Raw genomic sequence first — 18,734 nt, forward strand, 5'->3', positions numbered from 1 at the left:
TTCTGGTTATCTTCCTCTGGGGTTACTTCTCTTTCCTTTAAAATTTGAATGCAGCTGCCATGGGGTACGCATATATTTGCCCCTTAACTGGAAAAGGAGGCTTAATGTTCTGTAGCCCTGCACTCAGATCCTATTACTAATACCTACTAGGTGACACACAAATTAAAAAAAGGAAAATTGTTTGCTTTATTTCACACAGGTTTAAAACTTTAAGCCAGGGGTATCCAACCTGTGGCCCTTGGCTTCTTACTGATTTTGTGAGGACTTTTCTTGCTTATCTGTGGACCTGATAAGAATGCAAGGACCTGTGTTGGCTAATCAGCTTTCAATAGTCTTTGTGTATTTAGTGTGTAGCCTAAGACAACCTTTATTCTTCCAATGTGTAGCAGAGGGGGAAAAAAGGTCGCACTCCTCTGCTTTAACGATCTTTTTCCTGCTTGTCTCAGGTGCAACAGCACATGCAGGCAGCCATGATATGGGACCAAGGGCCTGTATCACCTTCTCTCCCACCCCTTCACTTTCAGCTGAAGCTGCTGCCTGAGTCCCGAGTCATCCCCAACCACAACTCAGTCTGGGTTCCTGTGCTGAGGTCTGGAATCCCGTTGTTCGCATCTTTCTCTTACCCAAGTCTGTGCTTAGTCTTTCTTTATCTTAGGCAACACCTTAACATTTCTTCTCGCTTTATAAACTTGTTTTTTGAGTGAGCAGAATTTCCCCAATCCTGTAAATTATCCAGATTTCTCTGAAAGCTGCCAGTCGACTCTAACTTTGTCTCTTCAGATTTCTTTTGGAAGCCCAGCTCTTCACCAGGGAGCGCTCACTCTCACGTTCCTCAGTTCTCTTCTTGGACTTTTTCTTTTTTTTTTTTTTTTAGTAAAATAAGAATTAGCAGGGCTCCCAGCATCAGTTTTCCTAGTAAGTTCCCCTGTTTCCATGGAGATTGGCTATGACTCCTCCCCTTCATTCTCCAGCCACAGCCCCCATTCCAGCTGTGTGCAGCTATAGCCAAACCAACACTGGTTGTTTATTTCAATGACTTCGTTGTTTTGAGCATGAGAATGTAGGTTACATTACTTCCATCTTCATGACCAGTCCAATTTTCAGTACTAATTTTATATGGGAATTCTTTTTCCTAGTTAACTGGTTGTTAGCAGATTTATGTTGCATTTTGATTTCTGTTCTACCACATTTTTATATTTAAGTTAATCAACATCATCATTTCATTTCTGTGTATGTTAAGAAAATGATTTGTCACTAGTTGTCAAAACACCACATAGACACTCATAAAACCTGAATCGGGATTTTTAACTTATGAGCAGTTCTTTGAATTAGGTTTGAGTTTGTTCCCAGGAAGATGAAAGTAGTAACAAGTATCCAAGGTTGTTATCTGGTTGAGTCTTCCAGATAGTGATGTTTAAGGGACCCCCATCCCAAAGAAAATGTAACCTTCCCTGATCTTTTGTTATCTGAGTTCTGAGCCAATAGAGAAAAAAACGCAAGGCAGGTGAAAATCAAATGTCATTTTCCTTAGTGATAACATTGATATTTTAAAAAAAAATTGCTTACATCTGCTGAACTTGAGGATGAAACAGAATTATCCATTTGAATACTGGTTCTACTAGTTTGGACAGCCGGTCCGTCCCCATGGAAATAAGTCTTCCTCCTGTAACACCCGTGTTGTGGATGAGTCCAGGAGAATGAATGTTTCCTGAAGGTAGCTCACTCCAGGGGAGAGGAACAGGAAGCCTCAGGGGCTGAGCTGTGCATACACGGTTTTTCTTTGCAGAATATTATCCTTGATATTCAGAGAATGTAACTCCTTTTCCTCTTGAAATTGTGAAAGAGGAGCTAAAGAGATGCTGGCAGTATCTTGGAGCGGAGTTTCTTCCTTGTGGAAGGTGACAACAGGAGAGGGCAGGAAAAGGGAATTCCCATTCTCCTCCCTCCAACCCTTGGCAGTAACACATGGTCTGTTGTATTTTAACAAGAATTTTCTATACAAATGTTGGTGAAGCCCTTTCTATGCTGATCACATCAATGCTGTTTTCTTTGACTTTGTTATCAAAACTTCTAGTCTCATTGTATTTATTTCAAGCCTCCTTCCTCCCCTCTGCCCTAGTCACTCCACACTTCTCCGCAATGAAGGGTCTAACAAGCTCATTTGTATCAGCTGGAGATCTTTCATTTGCAAATGTCAGAAACTCAAATACTTTAAGCATGAAAGGGAGCCTGTTGCCACACAGTTTTTTAAAAGTTCAGATCAGTCTGGCTGGATCCAGACCTTCCTTCGAATAACATCGAGACAGAAAAACTATCTCTCTGTTTCGTGACTGCCTTCTGGGTCACTGGTCTTTCGATCCCTCTGATTATTACATGGTCTCCAGGGTCTCCGGGCTTGCGTTCTTCCTATCCCTCCAGCAAATGTTGCTTGCAAAGAATGCCTCTTTCTTAAGAGTGCCAGCTATAGCTCTGGAGCCCAGTACCAGGGGGTCAGCTTAGGTTGCTGCTATGCCAGTGGTTCTGGGGGTGAGTCCTAGATCAGCCAATGTAGCATCACCTTGGGACATGTAAGAAATGCAGATTCTCAGGCCGACCCCTAAGACATATGAATTATAAACACAGAGGGGAATTTAAGCCCTCAGGAGGGGCTTCCACTAATTTTGAGGACCAAACTTTAGGGGGATTAAATATGTTGAGTATTTCAGCTTGGATAGCTTCATTAGGGTCAGACACATCCAGACCGAATAGTTGAAAGGTCAAATAGGGAAGGCAGCTTCTCAAAGGAAAATTAGGAATTATCCGATAAAGCAACAATCTCTGGGCAGGTAAAATCAATGGTGTTTACAATAGCAGCTTTCCCACAAATACTAGGTGGTGAGTTATTATAGCAAGAAGTATATGGCAGTGAATGCCCAAGGATTGTTCATTGTATCTTTAGGGTTAGAGCACCAGAGGTCGTTCTTCTTGCAGTGTACTTTACTGCCCAGTTGTTTTCCTGAATAGAGAAACTAATAGTTTTATCTTTTTGCTTGGGTTACCCATGGTCTTATATTCCTTGGGGTGGTGAGCCATGCTGACTAGCTCATGTGGGCGTGGGCCTTAGGACATACAACTTGGTCAGGAGCCCATCCTCAGCTCCTTGACTGAGGCCAAGTGAGGTAACTACCATAGAGAGCATTTTGTTTTCTGCAACTCACTCAAGAAAAAAAATACATATATTCTTTGCGGAGTAAAAGTTACACCTAAAAGATATACTAAGGGCACCGTGACAAAAGATGTAACTTCTCCTGTTTGTACCTCATTTATGATTTTCCTAGGCACGATGGTGGGAGACCACACCCGCCTGGAATTCCACAATATTGAAACCGGAATCATGACCGAGAAACGTTACATCTCCGTCGTTCCCTCCAGCTTCATCGGCCACCTGCAGAGCCTCATGTTTAATGGCATGCTCTATATTGATTTGTGCAAAAATGGCGACATTGATTACTGTGAGCTGAAGGCTCGTTTTGGACTGAGGAACATCATTGCTGACCCGGTCACCTTCAAGACCAAGAGCAGCTACCTGAGCCTGGCCACCCTCCAGGCCTACACCTCCATGCACCTCTTCTTCCAGTTCAAGACCACCTCTGCTGATGGCTTTATTCTCTTCAATAGTGGTGATGGCAATGATTTCATTGCAGTCGAGCTTGTCAAGGGGTGAGTAGAAGGGATCACAGTATTTGTGGTGAATGTCTTTCTTTCTAAAAGTAGAATATAAATGTCTTAACACAATAACTAAGAAAATGACATGAAGGCTATGTTAACCAGTTTGGTGAAAATATTTCAAATTGTATATGAAAACATCACACTGTACCCCATAATTGCATTAATGTACAGAGCTATCATTTAATAAAAAAAAATTTTTTTAAATTAAAAAAAGGAAATTTGCCCATTCTACTCTTTATTCTCTGTGCACGATACATGCTAGCATATTTATGGATTAAAAAGATACAAAATGACTTCAGTCTGAAAAGGAGAGACTCATGATTGTATTCAACGATCCTCCACTAACTCAACACTATTAGACTTTTTACTGTAAAAGGCAGTTCTCTAAAACAGTAGGAAGAAAAAGCTTATTTTAGTGAAAGAGGGACTCTGGACTATGTTGCATCTATCTCTTGGGTAAGACTAAGTATAAAAGCCAAATTGTACCAAGGAATGAAACATAGGTACTTTTAACACAACTGTTAGCTTATATATGCAAAGTTTTAACAGCTGCCCTTTCTTCAAGAAAGGACAATTTACTGCCCGGTCTTGAAAAATAGTGAAAATGAAAACAAACTTAGAGCAGATCCATGACCTACTATGGATTTAATTGTCACCTCCTGGTATTTTGGAGTGTACCACCTGCACCGCTTTGGCTCTGTGGTATTAGATAAGTATCTAGTATCCACTATCTGTGGATGGTATTACTAAGAGTACTAAACTCTGTGACTATAGAATTCAAGTACGATAGACTAGATCTGCCTACCCTCTTACGAACATAAGTCAAGTTGTAGTTATCCTCACATTATACCAACTTAGCAAGGGGGATTTGAAGCCCTTAATGCTGTTGTGTACACGCCCAGTGCCATTAAACCACTTGAGGGAATTTCAAGTTCTGGGGTGGTTCTTGTCCCCCATAGGTACATACACTACGTGTTTGACCTTGGAAATGGTCCCAATGTGATTAAAGGGAACAGCGACCGCCCTCTGAATGACAACCAGTGGCACAATGTCGTCATCACTCGGGACAATAGTAACACCCACAGCCTGAAAGTGGACACCAAAGTGGTCACTCAGGTTATCAACGGTGCTAAAAATCTGGACTTGAAAGGTAAAGTTTTTCCCTCCTAGATCCTTTCTCACTTCAGGTTTGGAGTGCCATGCATTTGTGATACATTGTGCATATCCTATGTTAACCATGGTCAATTATACCATACTGCGATTTATTCAATTTCAGCTTAGAGGACTCCTCAAGCAATGGTTCTTTTTCTGATCATCTCTGGAATGTCTTGTTCTGGGGACTAAGTAATGAGATTTGATAAATGTCAAAAAGTAGAGGGGGAACATAATACCCAGGGAGGAGTCTAGGCATTGGAATTTCACCTGTGTTATCCTGGGTGGTGCTGGTAAAATTTCTTAGTTTTGTTCAACTAATGTATTTTTTATTTTGCTTAATTAGTTAATTTTAGTTTTGAAAAGTGAGTATAACAATGGTTACTCCCCACATGGGTTGTCAGGAATTTAAATGGAAGGTCTGCAAAACTCTCGGCATAGGCATATTATTGGTAACGAGCACATAAAAAGCACGGACTAAATGATTGTTTTGTTGAAAATGTCAACCTTTATTTTGTCTATGTTTATTCAAATTGTTGAGATGACGTGCATGAAGTGAAGGACACAAAGGAGATGTTGGTTTCTTCTTTTTGCAATACAGAAACTCTGGCAATTATTTTACTTAAGCTGTCCCCCCTCCCCAGCAATGTTATCTATTATCTAATGAACAGTCTAAAATGCACTGGCTTTAGCCGACATGGCTGCCATCTCCACCACACATTCTCTTTTGCTGCTTACTCTCTTTTCTAGGTGACCTCTACATGGCTGGTCTGGCCCAAGGTATGTACAGCAACCTCCCAAAGCTCGTGGCCTCCCGGGATGGCTTTCAGGGGTGTCTGGCGTCAGTGGACCTGAATGGGCGCCTGCCAGACCTCATCAACGACGCTCTCCATCGGAGCGGGCAGATAGAGCGTGGCTGTGAAGGTACAACCTTTTCTTCTTTTTTCTTTTGGAGCTACAGCCTTGTTGCAAGCCCCTTTGCTGCCTTTGCCAGTGCCTCCTTCCTCAGTTTACCCATCCCCTGTCAGTCCCATTTGCCATCAGACATCGCATCACCATGGGTGTCCTTTTGTCACTGTCGATGTCAAGACCCGAGCCACAGACTCCAGGAATGTATGTTGGCAGATGTTTCCCCAGTGTCACACCCTTGCCAATAACAAACCTTCCCTGGCATTGACATCAGGCTTCTCCAAAATTGTACCTTTGGTTCCAGAACAGCTAAAGGACATCTGAGGCTTTTATTTATATTTTAATATATGATGAGGGATAGACCAGAGATTTTATATGGGTGTCACCATTACTAAATATTTCTTGTTTGGGCTGCTAGCAAGCCTATTCTTTAATGCAAATCTAGAATGAGATAGGGAAATGATGTCAGAATGCCGTGATGGTGGAAGGGAACTAATGTTTATTAAGTACTTACTGGGTATCAGGCATTGTCAGGCAGTTTCTTCGTGTGATGTGGTGGAATATCATGGGCTTTGATCTTCCTGGGTTTGAGTCCAGGTGGTATCTCTTGTTACCTGTGTGACATTTGGCAAGCTACTTAAACTCTCTGAGCTACGTTCTTTCCAACCTGTAAAACAGAGCAATAAAACATACCTGGGAAGGTAATATAAGCAAATCAGAGGTATACATTGAATGCCTGATGCATAGTAGGTACTCGATAAAACAGTGGGATTATTGTTTACAAATATTATCTCCTGTAAGACTTCTAGTAACCTCGCATGCCCACGCATGCAGCAAAACAAGCCATGCTCAGCCTTCCTGTAAATGCTATGCTGTCTCTTCAGCTATTAACTGCATCTTACAGGTCCTGACCATTATCCAACCATTCTTTGCGACAAAAGCAATCTCATTTTAACCAGCAGAGGGTAGGAGTGAGCATATTCATCCTTCCTTAGCAGGCTTGGGTTGGGTGAAAAGGTGATTCCACCTAACTTGAAAGGCGAGAGGTTGGTTGACCAGTCACCAAAGGTCTGGGTATTCTTTCCTCTGGTTGAGCCTTATGGTCCTTTGTTTGTGCAATATACTGTGCTTTCCGGCATCACTTGTTAATACCACGTCAAACCTGTTCATTCACCTGTGTTCATGCATCCTTCCTGTTCTTAACAAACTTCCATCTGGGCTCGCTCATCACCACAAAGCACATTGTTTTCAAAGCTTCCCATCGGCTTCTGAGGCTGACTTGTACTGATGGAAGTCTTCTCCCTCTGCCTACGGGTCAGTTTTCTATGTGGCGCTAGTGACAAGACTGACCATCCCTCTAACCCACTCCATTTTTCCTGTAGCCAGAAATATTTCTTAAATTTTGTTCGCCAAATATGTCGTGTATGTGGAGTGTTTGTGTGTGTGGTGAGTGCATGGGGGGAACAGGAAATTGGGAGTCACCACCCATTTAAAATAGCCAGCTTGCTTTCTTCCCCTAGAAATGCACAATTTTATTCAAGAATTTTTGTCTCATTGACTTCCTTTTAGTTCTTTTGAATGTTAAGGGGCAATCCTGGGATAGATGTAGAAGTTTGGAATTAAACTGAGTATCCAGAAAATTGTGGAATGGTAGTAATTCCAGTTACTCTGGAATAATTGATCGTATCAAGTTCAATCACAATATGAAAATCACACATTAAAAATCATAAAGCATAGTTCAAATGATAAATACGGTAGTATGTCATCAGTTCTTCAGATTTAAAAGTTAACAGAAATTACCTACTTCACACTATAAGAACGTAGAAATATAAGTAACACACGCAATTTTGAATTTCCTATTGGCTACCTTTTGAAAAGGTAAGCAACAGGTCAAGTTAATTTTAGTCTCTTATTTAACTTAACCTGCTGTGTCAAAAATATTATCATTTTATCATATAATTGGTATAAGATTTTTAAAATTTTACATTACCTTTTTCATAGTAAATCCCCACAGTTGTGTGTGTATTTTATACTTGTAGCACACATCCACTCAGACTACATTTGAAATAGTATGGCTACTGTATTAAAAGCACAACCCTATAGATTATGAAACTTGGAGTGTAACAAAATAAAGCTAAAGTATTGGATTAATAGGAGGTATAAACTAACTTTTACAAAAGTAACTAAAATGTATACTATAAAGAGGGGGCAACCCTACTTTGAGAGCTTTAAGAGAAGCAGCGAGAGCATCAGAAAAGTGAAAGTACTTATAGAATTGGGGGAAATGTCCACATCCCTACCTACAACTCTACACGCAGTTTGGCATTACTCATTACATGCATTATGGAGCCTGCTGACCTTCCTCTGAGTGCGGTTGATTGTTCAAAGCCAGATACTGTGACTTGATGGCTCTGCCATCTGAAACTGTGGCTGGCCCCATGGGCCTAATATCACTGCACTCTATTGCCATGGAGATAATTAGGATGGTTACCCATGGAGCATTATGACTGCCCCACTGGGTGGGATGAAGTGGAAGGTGAGTGCTAAGGGAAGAAGGGCTTTGTTGATTGTACACAAATGACTTGGATAATTAGCCTAAGTGGCCAGGAAAAATGGCCCCAAAGTAGGTTATGGCATAAAATGACTGTCATTGGAAGTCTGTGCCTTTGTGAATAAGCCCTTGCAAAGAGATCCCAGAAGCTTTTTAGGGTTCTGTGGAAGATGATGAGGTGGTTGACAAAGAGCAGGAAAGCTTAGAGAGACTGCAAAACAGTGCCATTCTCATTCTGAGTCTCTTGGATGGTGCTTGTGACCCCCAGGAAAGCCTTGGGTGTTATTACACAGTATAGACCCCGAGGAAATAGAACACATTTCCTGATTTATCATTTTTGCATATAGAATAGGGGTGCTTCAAGATGTGTTTTAGTCTAACAACTTTGGCATGCCCAGAAAAATGTACATATGTATTTCTATCAAAATTGTTGATAATGACACTTCACGATCCCTATGTAGTAAATATATTATTTTTCCTATTATGGTATTACTTTTCCTATTTTATCAGACACATGACAGCAGATAAAAGGCAAAAGCATCCAAAATTATTTTTAAAACCTATTAATCCATTACTCTTTGGCTCTCCATTATTTGTGGAAAATAAAAAAAAAAATCTTGAACTAGGTTTTGATTTTATGTCTCCAATATATACCAAGTGTATATTTAAGAAATTAAGTACAATTTCTGGGTAACTTCTAGCCACCATTTATCTGTAACTTGCTACCTCTCACTTTAAGCTAGGATTAAAAAAAAATAATGCCTGATTTAATATTTGGCTGGCACATATCTCCTCCTATCTTGAGGCCAGCTTTGCTGCAGAGGCCAAGGCATTACCAGCTAGAAGTCCTGTCCCACAATACCAGATGGTAAACATCTGATAGAAACACCGGTACATTGTTTTGAGACTGGCATAAATAAGTAAGAAGGGCATCAGTTCGGTGCCTTTTTGCCCACAACTGTTTGAATTTGGCTGTATTTTTATAAAGTAAAGAAATTGAGCTCTTTGGTGTTCCCAAAGCACCTTGATGCAAACGTTCAATTCTAGTACCAAGTTCTTTCCTGGCGTTTGCTGGAGGGTGCAAGGGATGTGCTCAAGCAACTTGACTCTTCCATGCTCAATTCCTAAATGTTCAGAATTATTTTTATGGGTCCCATCTGATCGCACATATGTGTCTTTCAGTCTGGCTACACGCCACCCTTATTTCTGGCCCATATGCCTTGGGGTTGGCTGTGTGGATGTGGGAAGGCTCTTGTTGCCCGTAGCTTGTGCTTCCTCAAGCCCAGTCTGTCCCCGCCCCTGCTCTGCTGATTGGCTCTGAGGAGGCCTGCTCCACCCCTGGTCTGCTGATTGGCTCTGAGGAGGCCTGCTCCGCCTCTGGTCTGCTGATTGGCTCTGAGGAGGCCTGCTCCAACCCTGGTCTGCTGATTGGCTCTGAGGAGGCCTGCTCCGCCCCTGATCTGGTGTCCCTCTGCCATTCCCGACCTGACTGTGCTGTGTCTAGTGAACCTGCAGAGCATTTCGATTGTCTGTCTGAGTGTTGTTGGTTATGCAGATTGCATTTTTTATTTCTGTAATGTTACCCTGGTTTATTCTACCTCTTACTAACCTTTGGTTATTGTTTTCGCTTTTTCTGTTCTTTTGCTAACAAAGTTGCGTTGACCAAAGCTGACCTGCAAGGTAGAGAAGGCTCTTGTTCCCATTACCACTTTGGACTGAAAGATGCCCTGTATAACCCCTGGTATCTTTTCTTTAGAGGTCTTCAGGCTGTCACACCTCTTGGACAGCAGCGATTATAGGGAGGAGGCTGAACCCTGTTCTTCTGAAAGGGTGGCATAAAACCCAGATAATGCATGAAAAATAACCATAAAGAGAAAACCTTATGGGGACAGGACCATGATTCCATTGTAGAGGGAGGACCAAAGAGGTCTGACGGCATTCTGTACTGTGACTACCCACAAATGCATTAATCCACTCTGGAAGTGATTAATGCCTCTCTCCAAGTAGTTGCCATGGAGGGGCTGGTTCCTTTTAGTTTATTTACTTAGAGATGGAGGACAGCACTCAGGAAGGTTGGGGGGGGGGGCTACTTGAACTCTTCATTTGCTATTTTCAGGGTCAGGGAGGTCATTTCCCTGAGCAGGCATTTAAACACTTGGGCCTTGTGAAAAAGAATGTCATTTTCTCTTAACTCATTTGAAAGAAATATTTGCAGACATTTGGGAGATATTTAAAATGTTCCAGAGATTTATATTTCCTATTGAGGATTTTGGTTAAGCACTTTCATTTCCTGTTTTGTGATCTCAGAAAAAAAAAAAAAAAAGGAGTACTTGTGGAGAAGAAGAAGATCTATCAGTTTTATCTGAATACCTTATAAAATGCCAGCGTGTGAGGTGTCAGTGAATGCCCATTGCAAAAACTGCTTCTTCTGCCATTCAAAGAGGCACCTTACAAAGTCAGTAATGGCTCACTGGTCCTGCAGTGTCAGGCTGCTCTGACTGAGAATAACAAGGGAGAAAGAGGCATTTTAGGTATCTTTTAACTGATAGGAAAGTGGGTAACTGCTGTAGATGGTCTCTGTAGAGTTTGCCATCAGCGAAAGGGGTTGGAAGTGATTAAGGCAAAGGTAGCTTTTTAAAAATTGCTTTTCTTCTAAAAGATAATTTGCTTTGCTGTGACTTACTCATTACATTCCATGTAGGCAACCAGTACAAGTGTCTATCTCTCAGGAGGACATCGACTAACGAGGACTTTTTCTAGGGGTTTCACTGTAACTCTTTTTATCCCCTCTTAGCAGATTCACATAGATTTTGATATATGTTAAAATTAATGAAAAGAACATAACACTGAATTAGTACCGCAAGTCCAAGGGTACTCTACAGTAGCATTTAATTGCAAAGTATGAAAAGGGCCTTTTGGTGATAATTTTTTATTTATTTTACTTTTTTGTATTTTTCAGATTAATGTGAGGGCACAAACAATTAGGTTACAATGTTTGCGTTTGTTAGGTAGAGTCTCTGTTGCAGTTATAGTCTGCACCCAGGAGGTTGCCATATACCCTTATAACGTGCCCATTAAGTGGGAGCACACCAATGCCCCTCCATCCTCTTCCCCCACCCCATCTGGAGTCGAATTGAGCTTTTCTCTTGTGTGGGTGTGTATTCATTTGTCTCCTGGCTACATGTAAGTATTGAATACATTGGATATTTGCTTTTCCATTGTTGTGATACTTTACTAAGAACAATGTGTTTTGGCTCCATCCAGGTTGATACAAAGGATGGTGATACTTTTAAAAACAACATTAGTCATCAGGAAAGACTCACTAATCTGTGATCCCTGGGGAGTAGAGGGGAAGAGGGTGGGCTTCCATCTGCTCTGCAGATAATCCAGCATTGTGGAAGCTTCCTAGGACCAGATTCAGCAAATAAAAGTACACAAGTGCATCTCCTTCTTGTTTTTACTATTCTTCTGGTTAAGTACTATATGGATTTTGAATGTCCAGAGTCTAGCATAGTCCATCACATAGGGACTCCCCACAAGGCAAAATAATCTCAGGATTCCCATCCAAAGGAAAAAGTGGTTTATGGAAATCATACGAAGAAATTTTTCCCTTCATGCATAATGGAAATTATTTACCAAAGTATGGATACAGATTTGGGGACAGAGTAGCTGGGAGTGTCTTATCTTTCTCCTTTACAGAAGCAGTCTGGTCATCAGTATTGTTTTTAAATTGTTACTCCGTTGACACAATCTTTCTTTCATTCTTGTAATGATTTAACAGGCTCTTTGTAGTAGGAGCTTCTTTTCTTTGTAATTATTTGGGGTCATCCTATTTTTCCTTGTATTATGGCACATGCTTTTAGTTTTTAGTCTGATGCTGAGGCATGGACTTAGAAGCTAGCTTTTTAAGCAACAACCTATAAGACTAGATAGTAATAGTTATCATTAAGTGGAAAGACAGTAAAATCATATGACAAAGAAATGAGGCTGTTTTAAATGCAGAGGCCAATGTATTCCAAAGGAAGTACCCAGGGTCACAATGCAGTATGGGAAGTGACATGAGGAATCTGGATGAGTCAGCAGTTATAGTCTCTTTGGCATTGCACTGCTGGAGTTTTATTTTATTTTATTTTATTTTGCAGTTTTTGGCCAGGGTTGGGTTTGAACCTGCCACTGCCGGCATATGGGGCCAGTGCCCTACTCGTTGAGCCACAGGTGCCACCCTGTTTTATTTTATTTTTTTAAAAAATATTTCAGCTTCTCTAGTGATTGTGTTGTTCAATTTAACAGGAACCAAGTGGCAGCTATGCCCATCTATCAGGCAGTCAGCTTCATACTAGAGATGGAGAAGTAAAGCAGTCTGTGACTTGAGAGAGTTCAGGAGATTGCCAATAATCGCAGTGCAGAGTGGGAACAGCTATCCCAGGTCATACATCATGGCATATGAGCATGGGGGAGAACGGCTGCACAGTGTGCGGTGATGGTCACCGACAGTGCTCTGGGGATATCTTCTCAGGTAGAGCTGGAGCTGAGTCTGAAAGACAAGTGTGTTTTAGATGGACAGCCAGTGGAAGCATGTTTAAGGGGACCTACAAGAAACTCAATTTAGCTGAAAGAATATGCATGCAAAAACATGATAGACGATAAAACAGGAGCAGTAGGGTAGAGACAGGTGATGACGTGCTTTTCATTTAACGGGTTGGACTTTGATCTTAGGGATGCTCAAAGGAGGCAGAGATTTGGGTCAGATTTTCATTTTATCAATATTATTCTGACACCGGAGTGGGGAAGGGACGAGAAGGACAGGAAGGGGAGGCAGAGCACAGATTCAGGAAGGAAGCAGCATATCTCAAGATCGAGAGAGGAGATATCCTCCTGACCCTTGACTCTACTTGGCCAGAGAGGTGAACAAGTTTCTGTCTCACGTGCCGCCTTGAGGAACTAAGAAAAAAGTGAACTCTTTCTCCTGATTTTTCTTCTCCCTCGCCCTCACTACACTGTTATTCCAGTTAGTAGCAGATATACGTACATATACTTTATACAAGATGATAAAAGATGTTAGGAAGTGCTACATCCACTGTCCTGCTTTCAGGCCATCAACTCAGGTTAGCAGAGGGGGGAGGAGCTGTCCTTGTCGCTCCCTTGAAGCACAGGGTGGGGGATGTTGCCTTCTGAGAAGTGCAGTTTTTATATTAGTGTAGTTTGGATAGAATGACAATTTGTGCAGAATGTTCAGAAGCAATTTTCGAATTCATTTCTGTTTTCAAGAGAAATATTACTAAAGAGGAACACATTCCCTGAAAGCTTGTCCATGTAAGGAAGTCGCTGCAGAGCTGTCAAATATTGAATTTGACCTGCTGGGAGGGGAGGCGGATGACATAAACTGTGAGGGATAAAATAATAACTCCTCATTGTGGTACTTGATTAATTAGAATGTCCTTTCCCCAGTTTTAATTACAATTCTGACTAGCAGATTTTATATCTGGAGTTGAATGGCTTTTTTTTTTTTTTAATGTAAGTTTCCTTTCTGCCCAGAAGGTGGGCAGGTGGTTGGGGGATCCAGCATTGATTCCATCTGGGTGCTGCATTTTAGCCGTTTTGAAAAGTCAGTATATTGATACTGGAATTTCGTCTTCAAGGGTTCTTGGTCTTGGTGGTTTGAAGAATGAATCCATGGACCACAGATCAGTGGTAAGACAGGATTTATTTACAGAAAAGGAAGAAAGTACAAAAGATGCCGAAACTCCTGGCAGAGAGAGCCCACATGGGGGAAAGAGCTCTCTTGCTCTCCCTCTCTCTGCCTCTCTCTGGGTACTTTGCTCAGGGGTATATATTGTTGCATGGAACTCAATTGTTACTTTTAGCGTGGATCATCTAAGGTTACCTTCAGGTTACCTGGAACTCAGTTAATGAATGGCTACAATACATGAAATCGACCAGGCCATAAATTGACCAGGCCTAGAAAAGGTGGGGTTCCGGGTTCAGCCAGAAGTGCAAGGGGAAGGAGACTAAGGTGCTGGTGTCTCCCCAGGAATTGTCTGGCTCCTTGGTTACTGGAGCCTCATAACGCCCCCTCACCCCAGCTTGCTGGTTCTGCTGCTGGCTGCTGCTGCACCAACCCTGCCAGGGCTAAGGCGGCAGGTCCTCCAGCTCAGCTCAGCTGGTTGGGGCGCCGCCTGTCCTGTATCAATATGAGGTTTCACCACCTGGAAAATCTGGAATCTTTAAGGCGTTTAAGAGAAGAGTTGGCCTCAGCCAAACAACTTTAGTAAGTAGAGGAATTTTCATTTTTGAACTGTCTTTACTGTGAGGAATATTGTTTTCTACCTCCTTTTCTCCCAAGATGAGGTCTGTATCACATTCCCCACTGTATTTTAGGTAATAAAATTGATACTTGACCTGATAGAAATCAGCTTCTCACAATGGTTTTTATTGTACAAAATAATAAGGCAGAAATGGAACTGAACCTCCCACTGCGATTCTTGCCTTTTTGTCCCTCAACACTGCATAAGAGAGGGTAGCAAAAGAGATGTGCAAATATGGCTTACGACCATTTATTTTGTTTTATTTTTGTTTGATTTTTGATGGTGGGGGGGGACTCTCACACTGTTGTCCTGGCTATCGTACAGTGGTATCATTCTAGCTCACTGCAACCTACAATGTTTGGGTTTAAGCCATTCTCCTGCCTCAGCCTCCTGAATAGCTGGGACTAAAGGCATGCACTACTATACCTGGCTAATTTTTATTAGTATTATTAGTAGTAGTAGAGGTGGGGTCTCAGTCTTGCTCAGGCTGGCCTTGAACTCCTGGGCTCCAGCAATCCTCCTTCCTGGGCCTCTCTAAGTGTTAGGATTACAGGTGTGAGCCACCATGTCCAGTTGTGGCTCACTGCCTTAATGCATCTATTTCTGAATTCCTCCTCAACTATAGACCAACTTAAGTGTAAAGAGAGAACTTGATTCTTTCCCCTTCCAACAGAACTGTTAAAACTCTTTATTGGGAGTCTACCTAATGTAGGCACACGCCCAGTTACTTGGCACATTGAATCTCCATTATGACCACATCTTACCTGGTGAATAGTGTTATCCCTATTGCAGGGATAAAACAGGCTTTTCATGTTATCTCATTAAATCCACACACTACATGAAGTAGTAACAATTTATATCTCCATTATATGGAAGGGGAAACTGAAGTTCAGAGTGTAGATAGCTAGCCCAAGGTCACATTGCTAGTATGTGTTAAAACTGGATTCTGAAGCCTTTGACCTCTTTCTCTGTTATGCCATATAGCGTGAGTCTGGATTTACTTATTTTCAAAGCATGGACAACCAGAATACATCCAAAAATGTCCTCCAGGCTAACTTTATAGTAGAAGGTTTTGATGTTGTTGATAAGTTCTAGATGATATTTTCACAATGTTATTTAAAACAAAGTATTTTTAAGTGACTTTTTTGTTGAATTAACCTGTCCTGTGAAACTTGTTCTCTGTTTTAAAGTATCCCCCACTGCCCTGACACACCCCGGTATCAGTGCTGAAAAAAGAAGAAAAAGCAGATGAGTCCTGGGTTCACTTTTTCTAAGGCAGAAATGACTGATGAGGGCTTCTCCAAAATTTTAAAAAGAAGGAATGATCTAATTATTTGACTTTGATAACGTAGGAGCCCCCTGGACGTAGGGTAGACTGAGCACGAATGCTTTTTGATACCAGTCATGTTCTGGCTCTGACAAGTACTCTTTTCAGGGGCAGAAATGGACTTTTCCCTCTCCACTGTCAAGAAAATGCCACATGCATAAGTTGCCTTGCTCATAAGTTATAATTACACTTTTCAATTCATAGACCATGAAGGGCAATGTCGTGCTGGAGCTGGCACCGACACAGGAATTTTTAGAGATTTTGCAAACTGGCTGACGTGGTGTCATGTGTTATAGTTTGAAATTGGATACACTGGGATTATTTTATACTGCTGAAAGCAACACATGTTACAAATCAGGGTTTTCCCTCCACCCCTTTTGGAGTGCTGGCTGTTCAACATTTACCAGTGATGTACCACCAAAGGTTTCACAGAGGCATCTCAGTTTTCAACCAATTCCCATGCGTAGGTAGGACCTATTTTATGCTCCATGTATTGTGGGAGGGCGGAAGTGATGAAAGAGAATAGGGATGTTACTGATGATGCTCCTAATGTTACATGTTACTGCTGATCATTTTCACTCGGCACCCTAATGATGTAACCTTTTTAAACCCCTCATTTGTAAAGAGGAAGCCATGAACTCTGTGGGTGTGCTTGGTAAGAGTAGATTTGATGCCTTGCTGAACATTGGCAGGGCATAGGTCCTGCCTTCAAGACAATAAGCATAATTTGGGGAATATTATCAGTCGCCCTTACCTGCCTCTGCCAGTGAAAGTTTATAATGACATTTAGGACCCTGTTCCCGGAGGTCGCTTTATTTTCTGTAAAATGTAACGTAGATCATTCCCTTATCCATTGACTCTACATTTATATGAAGAAAGACATTTCACATGCTTAAGGGATCATTGCTTTCTTATTTTAAAATTCAATATAAGTGAATTGGGTTTCTGCCAATTTAAAGGGGGTAGATCTTATGTTGGTGTGTCAGTGTAAATCCTGATCTGGGCGACAAAGCCAAGAACCAGGAGCCCCAATATCCAGAGTCTGAGGCAGGAGAAAATGGATAACGCCCCTCGAAGAGAAAGCACATCCCTTCCTCTCCCTTTCTCTTCTATTTGGGATCATAATGGATTGAATGATACCCACCTACACTATAGACTCTGCCAATTACAATGCTAATAATCTCTTTTGTAAAGAGATTTGTGTCCTCACAGACACATGGAAATAATGTTCCATTATTATTATTATATAATAACTATTATCCTGGCATCCCTTAGCTCAGTCAAGTCAGCACATAAAATTAGCCATCACTCCCTGATGTCTCTCAACCTTTTATTCTTATGGTTAGCAGTGGAAACTATAGATGGCTCAGGAAGATGGTAAGAGTCCTTTTTTGTTTACACATCAGATTAATATGGGGGGTACAAATGATTAGGTTACATTGTTTGTGTTTGTTAGGTAAATAAAGTTCTAATTATAATTGAGCTCTTCACCCAGGGGTGTGTTCTGGACCTTTATATTGTGCCCATTAAGGAGTTTTTTTAATTCATGAATCCCACTGTTAAAAATTCTCCTGTAGGGTTTCCATAGACTTATATAAGTCTTATACACACATTAATACACACACGTATCTATGTTATCTTTGTTTCCCTTTCTCTCTCTATTTTTTCTTCCCACACAATTACTGCTTTCTCATTTTTTTCTCCTATGAAACAATGTAAATTAAAAAGTGTGAAAGTAGGAAGGCTTATGTGTTTATCCAGCGTGGAAAATTAAGTTGAAGGTGGAAGCTCTTTCGACAGTTCATGGCAAGTCTTAGAAGGCTCCTTCCCAGGGCAGCTGTGCTGGATTTGGTTGGGACAAGCAAATCCTGTGGTCAACACTGAGCTCCACCATGACGATTTCACAGTTACGTTGTTCTCACAGGGTCTGAGCTCTTTGACAGACACTGTACTCCTTGTGATTACAGTTGCTGTATACTGGTAAACCAGCCAACCGGATGCACGCTATTGGCTGCTAGGCTTGGTCCTGTCGAATACATGGACATTGAGAAGCCAGACTTGGTGTGGCCTTCAAGGATGTGGTCTTTGGGCCAATTGTTTCTCCCCACAAACTCCTAGCACCACTTCTCCACTCACTTCTGGTCTGTTCTGAACCAGCCAGGGCTTGTTTAGCAATATTTGTCATTTTTAAATGGGGATGCTTGGGGCATAAGTTCAGTTAAGTCTTATGTGGACAGTAATAGAAGTGAAATATCTCCTCATGCTAGTATCCTGAACTTCATGCTGCACTTCTCTTTCAAGGACCTGCAAATAATAAAAGAAACTCTGTCAACTTTTGATTTTTCCAGAACATGAAGAGGAGGTGACTAAATCAGTTTGCATGTGCTGCAAAGGTGGATTTGAGCAGTGACAGGCATAAAATGACTGCAAGGAAGTCATTCCTAAAGAGAAAAACAACCCCAAGTTCAAGAGGAGGGTGGCGCCTGTGGCTCAAAGGAGTAGGGCGCTGCTGGCCCCATATGCCGAAGGTGGCAGGTTCAAATGCAGCCCTAGGCAAAAAAAAAAAAAAAAAAAAACACTGCAAAGAAAAAAAAAAAGATAGTTCCAATTTCAAGAAGAATGAAGGATGGGGAATTTGTGGCAACCATCAAAGTTATCATCAGAAAAAAGTACATAAATAAACAGGATACAATTTGATGTTTTCTAGTGAACTTAAAATAGAGCTAGAAGTTAGAAACCAAAGTACTAACATCATTGGCAATTTAGTCTTTCCAGACATACT

At 41.4% G+C, this 18,734-nt stretch overlaps 1 protein-coding gene across 1 annotated transcript in view; it reads left to right on the forward strand.

The window, feature by feature from the left end:
- NRXN3 (neurexin 3) overlaps nucleotides 1–18,734 on the forward strand; it is a 1,203,771-nt gene that overhangs the window by 339,171 nt on the left and 845,866 nt on the right. The window contains exons 7-9 of the mRNA XM_012803511.2: nucleotides 3,318–3,699; nucleotides 4,668–4,858; nucleotides 5,611–5,784. Of these exons, the coding sequence (XP_012658965.1) occupies nucleotides 3,318–3,699; nucleotides 4,668–4,858; nucleotides 5,611–5,784 (747 nt within the window). The remainder of the gene's footprint in view (nucleotides 1–3,317; nucleotides 3,700–4,667; nucleotides 4,859–5,610; nucleotides 5,785–18,734) is intronic.

This window comes from Otolemur garnettii, unplaced genomic scaffold (assembly GCF_000181295.1).
Source record: "Otolemur garnettii isolate 467f Iridium unplaced genomic scaffold, OtoGar3 scaffold00020, whole genome shotgun sequence".
In the NCBI taxonomy this organism is placed as follows: domain Eukaryota; kingdom Metazoa; phylum Chordata; class Mammalia; order Primates; family Galagidae; genus Otolemur; species Otolemur garnettii.